This window comes from Episyrphus balteatus, chromosome 2 (genome assembly GCF_945859705.1).
Source record: "Episyrphus balteatus chromosome 2, idEpiBalt1.1, whole genome shotgun sequence".
Lineage (NCBI taxonomy): Eukaryota > Metazoa > Arthropoda > Insecta > Diptera > Syrphidae > Episyrphus > Episyrphus balteatus.
Genome location: NC_079135.1, coordinates 81498613 through 81506968, shown reverse-complemented (window position 1 = coordinate 81506968; position 8356 = coordinate 81498613). Strand labels below are relative to the sequence as shown.

Sequence of the window (8356 nt, the reverse complement as noted above, 5' to 3'; positions counted from 1 at the left end):
AATTTAGGTTCATGCAATGCGTATAAATATATTTTATTGGAAAAAAATTTCTTTTTTGATTATAAATAATTTTCTGGACCTGGACATTGCACGACGCAAACTCGAGGCGTCAACTTTAAAGAGCTGTAGAGCCGCCATTTTTTTTTTTTGTACTTCAAAAAAATTGTATCAATACTTTATAATGTCAATAATATCACATACTTTCCCAAATTTCAATAAATGCTTTCAGTTTTCCAAAAAAAATTATTGACAAAGCTGTCGTCCAGAGGGATTTCCCCCCTTAAAGCAATTATAACTATAGGTATCATGTCTCTTTTATTTCCCTGGATTAATTTAAAAGATTCCTTTTAAAAATTCCACAGAAAAACGGCCCTGGATTAAGCAGTATACAGTATGCATAGTACCTATACTCACAGCAGAGAGACACAATATTATTGTTTGAATGTACCACTTAAACTTCACGGTCAAAAAAGCTCAGAACCATTTTTTCTTTTTTGAATGAATGATAACAGAGAGCCAAAAGGCAAAATTGAACTTACAATTGAGAGTAAAAGTACTAAGTTTTGCAGAAAGCTTATCTCAAGTACATATGCCTTAATGGAATATACGAGTTTTCCAGTCGGCATTTTATCAAGTGAGAAAGGTAAACAGAGATTATGTGCTGCTACTACGTAAGATGCATATTATGTTTACTTCCTCTTCTCTTATCTTACTGGAAGTAAGGTGGTAAACCGGAACCATTGAGTTGGGTGGTTTGATATCGAGCTTTATAACATGTGTTTGGGGTTTTTGTGAAGTTGATATGGTAGAATTTGGTACAAGTTTCTATTCTTTTGAATGCTTATCATTTTGTTATCAAACTTCTTGAAATTGTCGTTAGTAAGAAAAAGTAAAATGAACGCCTGGGTGTGGGTCGCATGCACTTGCTGTTAAGGTAAATGTAAATATAATTTTAAAGCTCCTTATGAAAAAAAAATGTTAAAAAATTACACGGCCACCTGAAGAGGGAGTATTTCCACATCCCAAAAAAGGTTTTGCCCTTTCTTCACCCTTCAAAGTCCATAAACACCTTCAAATATATTAAATTTCGATCAATTAGAGATCAGGAAATGGCCTATATTTAATATAATTATTATTTGTTAAGCATAAGAAAAAATTGAAATTTGTTAAATAAAATGTTACACATACGCCACAGTGACCGTTTAAATTAAAACATTGAACAATTAATGGATTTGCAAAATAAACAGAAACTGAAATAATTAGAATTTGTCGTGTCATATCTGTCCTTGTTACTGATAAAATAATAAATTTGTTGTAAAGTCCCAGATCACTTTTTTGAAGACTTTATAACACTACACTTTACACCTGTCAAGAAAAGGGTGGAGCGTTTAGCTGATAGCTATAGAGTGTTGAAATGAGTCCTTGGGAGAAATAAAAACGAACTTCTTCTTTCATCTCTGTGAAAGTATTTTGTATTTTTTTATTTGAAACATAAATATTTATAAACAAATTTAAATTGCAATACCAATGTCGTTCATTTAATAACGATGCCAATAAAATGTCACAAGATAGATGTTTCTTTTAAGTTCAAAACGCTTCACATACCATCAACATTAAACAATCTTGAACTTAACTTTTCGTACCGTAAAGAAGATTTAATTTCTGACTTTTTACTTTTAAGTCATTCATCATATTCATTATAAAAATTGCTTTGAATGTTAAAGCTTTGTATGTAAAAATTTAAAAGAAAAATGAAAAAAAAAAAAAAATAAAAATGTAAAAAAAATTGAAATATTTTTTTAAAAACCCAAAAATTGTTTTTTGCCATGAATGAAGCTCCAAAGTCCATTTTTAGAGGGTGTTACGGAATTATTACAAACGGTTTTGTAGTCAGTGCAAAAAACTCTACAGAACGTGATAGGCCTCCGTCCGCGTATATTTTGATTGTCACAAATGTAGTGCAATCAAATCCTTTGAGCGGTTTTTGAGAAAAACAAGGTTAAACAAAAAACATTAATCATATATGGTTAGTTTTGTTAATTTTGGTCCTAAAAATAAAATTTAAATTCCGATTTTAGGGAATCTATCAGAAGATAAAGTTTGAAGTAAGTCGCTTCAGTGGTTTGGGCTGTAGCTCAAGACAAAGACTGACAGAATACCGGGACACTATAATAAATTCACATCTCTTGCGTCCAATTCTGTGGGCAAATTTCATGTACATTTTGACCAACATATTTATTTTTCTTAGACATTAACTTAACTTAAAATAGATAAAAAAAAAGCCATTGACATGATATAAGGTCAGAATATATGATCTATAAAAGTTTCTTATGTCTTTGATTTTATTGTCGATGTCACCACAAAAAAGTGGAACGCCTCCAATAATGTCGCATTACCTTTTTAAAGATTAAACGCTTTGTAGAAATGTCTTCTGCGTAGGTGCTTTTACTATTGTTTCAAATTCTAGGTTCAATCGGATACCGGAACCAGTTATCTGCGTCATCTTGTAAGCTCTCTATTCACATGACAATCATTTTAGTAAAGGTTATTGCACTCCAAAAAAAATTATACCTACCAATATAACATTTGTGAGTTTTTTTGTACCATGGGTTCATGGATATTGAAAAACCACTATCCTCTCGATGACAAATAATTGCTACCGACATTAGCCAGGGGCATATTATAAGTTGGTAGAAGCAAAAATTGTGTAACACATTTTTTTTTAAATTTTTGTTTAATTTATTTTTTTTTTTTTTATTATGATTCACATTTTAAAAAATTGAACTTAAAATAAATTTAAGTATTTAAGAATGGCAATATCCAAAAACAATCCAATATGCAAGTTTAACCGAGCCAAAAAAACAAGAGAACTATTTTGTAAAACGATTATCGTTGAAACTATGTACTTAGTTTCCTTTCAACTGGGTACGGTATGCATTTTATTTCATTTTTTAATAATGCTGTGTCTGCCGATAGAATGCATGCGAGCCTCAAAATTATTATTTTTTTTTCTGTTAAGTATGGCCTTGCGACTTTCTCGTTTTATAAATCGTTATTTGTCACTTACTCTAGTATCGCTTACTTGCCGTTCGTTTCGTATTTCGTATAATAGATTCCCAATGCTAAAAAATCATTTGTTTTTTTCTGCCGTTCACATTTACATACAAGTTTATTATTCGTCTGTAACTAGATAAGGGTAAGGACATGAACTTACCATTGCGCACAGTATTCCAAATCCCGCTGTCTAATATTCAAAAATGCACCAAACGCATTTCTTTTTGAATCACAAGCTTGTATCAACTGGGGCGGAAATGAAATAAGCTAGATAATAAAAACTGAAAATGTCTTCATCCTGTAAAACTAAAACTAAATAAATACTGAAGTGGAATCTACTAAAGCTACTGAGTAACTGAGTATTAGAAAAAGTTTTGTTATAGCCAGGTTCCTCTGTTCCGTTTAAACGCACCTTAGCTTTTAACTTTAACAAATTAGGTGACTTTTCTTATATTTAAAATAAATTTTTAATAAAAAAATTTATCTTAGCTTTTAACTCTTACCATTCTTTAAACTCTATTTTATCTTTAGCAAATCTACTAGCTCCACTTTAACACTCCTTACAAAAATATTAAAAAATTACATTTTTCTAAACTTTTGAATAAATCCAAAAAAACTTTGAAAGGTTTTTGTATTCACTTTTTGAAATCATTTTTATATGGAGTTAGCAGGTTTGCATTTTAAGTCGACGACATATTAAAATCCACTTAACTCAAGTTAACAAAGATGTCCAACCAGAAAAAAACACAAGAATTTTTTTTTCAATTTTTTCCTTTTCATTTATTTTCTAATAATTTCTTTCATTTTGCAGATTTCATATTTTTTTTTTGTATTATTTTGTATTTATCGTTAAAAATAATTAAAAAATAAAGAATTAATTATTAATTTTATTTTAATTAATTTTTTGTTTCTCATATTTTTTTCCATTTATGTTCTCATTTTAATAAAAATTCCTAATTACATTCTAACTTAACTAAATTCAAAAAAATAAAAAAAAAAAACAAAAAAATAAAAGAAAATGTATTTATATAATATATATGTATATATATTAACTGCAATACTTATAGCGTAAATTGTTAATATATTTTGCAGTTGCTGTTTTTTTTTTATTTTTATATTTCTTTTTTTTTTTGCATTCTGTTATATTGTTACCGATAAAAAAAAAATAAAGTTACAAATTACTTGTTACATTTTTATTGTTTATGTTTAAAGTGAAAAAAAAAAACGAAAAAATAACTAATAATATTATAAATATATGCAAGGACAATATTAATCAAACTATTTATGCCAACTTAATAAAAAAAATAATAATAGTTAAACTTAACATTGAAACATAAAATGGTTTTATTATTTTTTTTGTCTGTTGTTGTTTTTTTTTTTTTTTTGTTTAATTATTTAATTTAATTTGATAACTATAATCGTTTTTTGTATTGTGTACGTTAAATATACGTGCCAACTATGATTAGCAAATTATTTTGTGTATAGCATGTAAAAATTAAAAAAAATAAACATTTAAATAAAAGAAAAAAAAAAAAAAACTACAAACAATTATATCAGTAAACAAAATTTTAAAATAAAAATCAAATTGTTATAACTAATTTTTACAGATTTAGGTTCTTTTGTTTTTCTTTAATTTAATAACTAAACTGATCACTTATAAAAATTACTTTTATTTATGGTTTTATTTTTTTTTTTAGTTTTATTTATTTTATATAAGTAAAGATACGTATTTATATAAAAAAGAGAAAACTATATATTAACTTAATAATTATAAAGAGATATTTATTTCTTCTTTCCTTTATCTTCACATAACTATACAAATTCTTTATAGATATATATTTTTTATATATATATATTTATATATTTTTTTTTTGTTTTTTTGCTTCATTACATTAAGTGTATATATATGCATACGTATCCTAGTTTATTTAGAAATTAGAAGTCTGTTGTTGCTTTCATTTTTTGTTTAATAATTAATTATTGTTTTTTTTTATTTATTATTATTATACATGTGCACAAAAAATTATTTGTTTTTCTCTTTAAGTTTTGTTGTTTAACTAATAAATAACTAAAAAAAACTAGTAATATAAGTAGTACAATATTTAATCGTTAATGCATGGTATTTTTGTTGTTTTTTTTTTTTATTTTTTAATTTTTTTTTTACTTATGTGTTAAATATAATCTTTTGCTTATTTTTCGTAATGAATATTTATGTTTTTACTTTTTATACAAACGTACGCCATCTACGGTTAATTTTATTTTTATTGTTTATTGTATTTATTATATTTTACATTAAATTTGTAATTATTTATATATGTATAGTATATATAATATATTTTTTTGTGTGGTAGCTTAAATCTTTGCTTTGTTCTAACTTTTTTTTTTTTTCTTGTAATGTTTTAAGGAGTAACTGTGTGAAGTTTTTTATTTCTGAGAAACGATTAGCGCGGTATTTGCGTGTTTTCATTGTTTGAGCTGGAAATGGAGTTTATTCGGATGTTTTGTGTTTCTTAGAACAAGTTTATTGTTTGCATACGAATTAAAATTGAAAGATAGAATAAAATGAGTTCAAGTTTGCAAAAGTCCTTTTGATAAATTCAATGGTCTCTTAGAACCCAAAAGTGATTTATAATATAGCCATTTAATCGAAAACGAACTCTTTTCTCTCAGCAGATTTTTGTGTTTATGAGAAAATCGATTTGTTCTTTTTAAAAGGTTCTATGAAAGAAAACAATTGATGCGAGATTAAAATTTAATCAATATACCCAAAACTAATTATTTAAGTTTGCAACAACTGAATACATTTTTCTTTATCTTATTTGAAATTCGGCAACTGGAGTTCACAAATCTCTCAAAAACAGATCGTAAGTGATTAAGATATTTTTTATATCGAGAATCCAGATATTTTGGATACAAAAGTTTTAAGTTTTAAAATAAGCAAGCAGGCATTCTTTTTCTTTGGGCCAAATTTCAGGGTGAAGGGTTTTTGGTTCGAAAACAATAATGTTTTTTTTTCTTCAATTTCTGTCTCCAAAAAAATATAGAAATAAAATAATTTTGTATGTAAATGTTTATATTGTGCAGAGCCTGCAATCCGTGCATTAAAAATTATGGATTTTCTTCTAAGGCTTTTGCCAATAATTTAAAAATTGATATGGCAATGAATATAATATATGCCCATGCTATTAAAAGTTTGAAAAATTGAATAAGTATAGTAATAAATTGAGTACCACTTCAACGAGGTGTTAAAGTCTGAGTTCTTACAAAATCTTATATATATTGAAAAACATCATGTTTCGAAAACGCATAAACGTTAAAACTCTTGACATAACGTGCATTATTTTAGCAAGAAAAAAATGTATTATCATTGATTTGATAAAAACAGTGCCTAGGTTTAGGAAAATTAAGTGCTTTCAAGTATGCTCAAAATTCTTTTACAAAAATATATATTAGAATATAAAGAAGAAGACGAAAAAAGCATTCCAAGAATAAATCACAAAAATCCAAGAAAAACCCCCAAGTACAGCTCAATTTACAAAAATTTGTTTCAACCGTTTTGTTAGCCGTTTCATAGTCGCGTTTTTTTTCTAAGCAATCCTCGAGGTTTTTTATTTGTTATCTGTATTCTTTTCTTTGTTTTATTTGTTTCTGATAAGTGTAAATTTTTTTTTCTAAACACAACTTTATGTGGATCGTGAGCTTTAACAAAAAAAAAAAAAAAGAAAAAGAAAAAGAATTTGTCATCGAAAATAAAATTGAAAAATAAATCTGCAGTGTAGGTAATTGTTTTCTCCTAAATAAATTTCCAAATGATAATTAATATTTCTAATTTGTTTATCTTTATATAAAAATAATTTGCTGTCTCTTTTGTACAATTTTGTTTTGTCCTACTTAAATCGAATTGAATGTGAATTTTAAAGAAGAGCAAAAGAAAAAAGTCTAATATAAAATATAATTTGTGTTAATAAAAGAGGTTAATTTGTATGCCAACAACAAAATAAATTGTATACTTGGCCTACTATTCCTCGTCACTGAGCGCCTCGTACTGTGCCGAGAGCAACGGTTTAGGTTCGGATGATGATTGTTGGGAGGATTGTTGATGAAGATTGCCACTGTGACCGCTTATACCACTCATACCATGGCCAGAAACATTTGGATCACCAATTTGGTTCGAATGGAGTTTGGCAAGCCCTGCAGAGCTTGGGGGTGGTCCATGAACGTTTAATGCATTAAATGGATAGGTGTATGTTGTAGTTGCAAAGGTAGTTACTGGTGGTTGAGGATACGCAGATGGATGGTGGGAGTCATTATTTTGTGTCGGGCCATTACCACTACGTCGACCGTCTTCATAGTTCGATGTTTGCTTTCCACCCATTAGGCCATCTTGATCCTTGTGACTACCACCTACATTGCCAGCTGGCTGACGATGATCATTGGCGTGGTGAACGGCGGCTGCAGCTGCCGCAGCAGCATGCAAATCTTCAGGACGACGTTCGTCTTCAGTGCGCATTGCTTCTACAATGCGATTTTTCACATATTTCATCGTGTCGAACTGATGATTAAGGCTGCCGCCGACAATTCCACCACCCTGCATTCGTCTGTCGTGTGGATTGCCACCAGCTGCTGCAGCAGCGGCTGCCATGTAATAATGGCCGCCGTCATGTGGCATTATTTCATGCATAAATTTGCGAGGACTCAGAGGCGGCTGTGCCATACGAATAATCTGTCGTTCGTCAGGAGTTGTCGATCGTCCACCTGAAGAGGAGCCGGACGACGATGAATTTTTACCTCGTTCGACAGCAGCGGCAGCAGCCGCTTCGGCTTCTTTTTGTTGCATACGCCGATTGTATTTCCAGCGATCTGGTGTTACAATAGCTTGTGGATCTTGCATGTACATGAAGGGACGTAAATGCATTGGATTTGGTCCATAATCCTTGGCTATTATTGATTCGGTCAACTCTCCAAAAGTGATGTTCTTAGTCAAAACCTGAGCTGGCGGAGGTTGTCTATTACTCGGCGGACCACTAACTCCCACACGTTGGTGTTGTTGCTGCTGCTGTTGTTGTTGTTGTTGCTGTTGTTGTTGTTGCTGTTGTTGTTGTGATTGCTGCTGTTGTTGATGCTGTTGTTCACCGGTATCTAAATCGATGTTGATCACATTAGGCGAATTGGCTTTACCGTTGTTTTCTGCAGCTGCAATTGCTGCATGATGGTGTTGAGGAATATCACGAGGGTTGTACTGTAAAATAACAAAAAATAAAAAAAACTTTGTAGAGACATAATCCATAAAATATCAGTAAGT

General features: G+C 29.3%; 1 protein-coding gene across 2 annotated transcripts in view; it reads right to left on the bottom strand.

Moving 5' to 3' along the window:
* Positions 1-4417: 4417 nt before the first annotated feature.
* The window catches only part of LOC129911347 (protein split ends), a 101478-nt gene continuing 97539 nt past the window's right edge, over positions 4418-8356 (bottom strand). For both annotated transcript variants that reach the window (XM_055989112.1, XM_055989113.1), the window contains exon 8: positions 4418-8293. In XM_055989112.1, coding sequence (XP_055845087.1) covers positions 7073-8293 — 1221 coding nt within the window. In that variant the 3' untranslated portion in view covers positions 4418-7072. The remainder of the gene's footprint in view (positions 8294-8356) is intronic.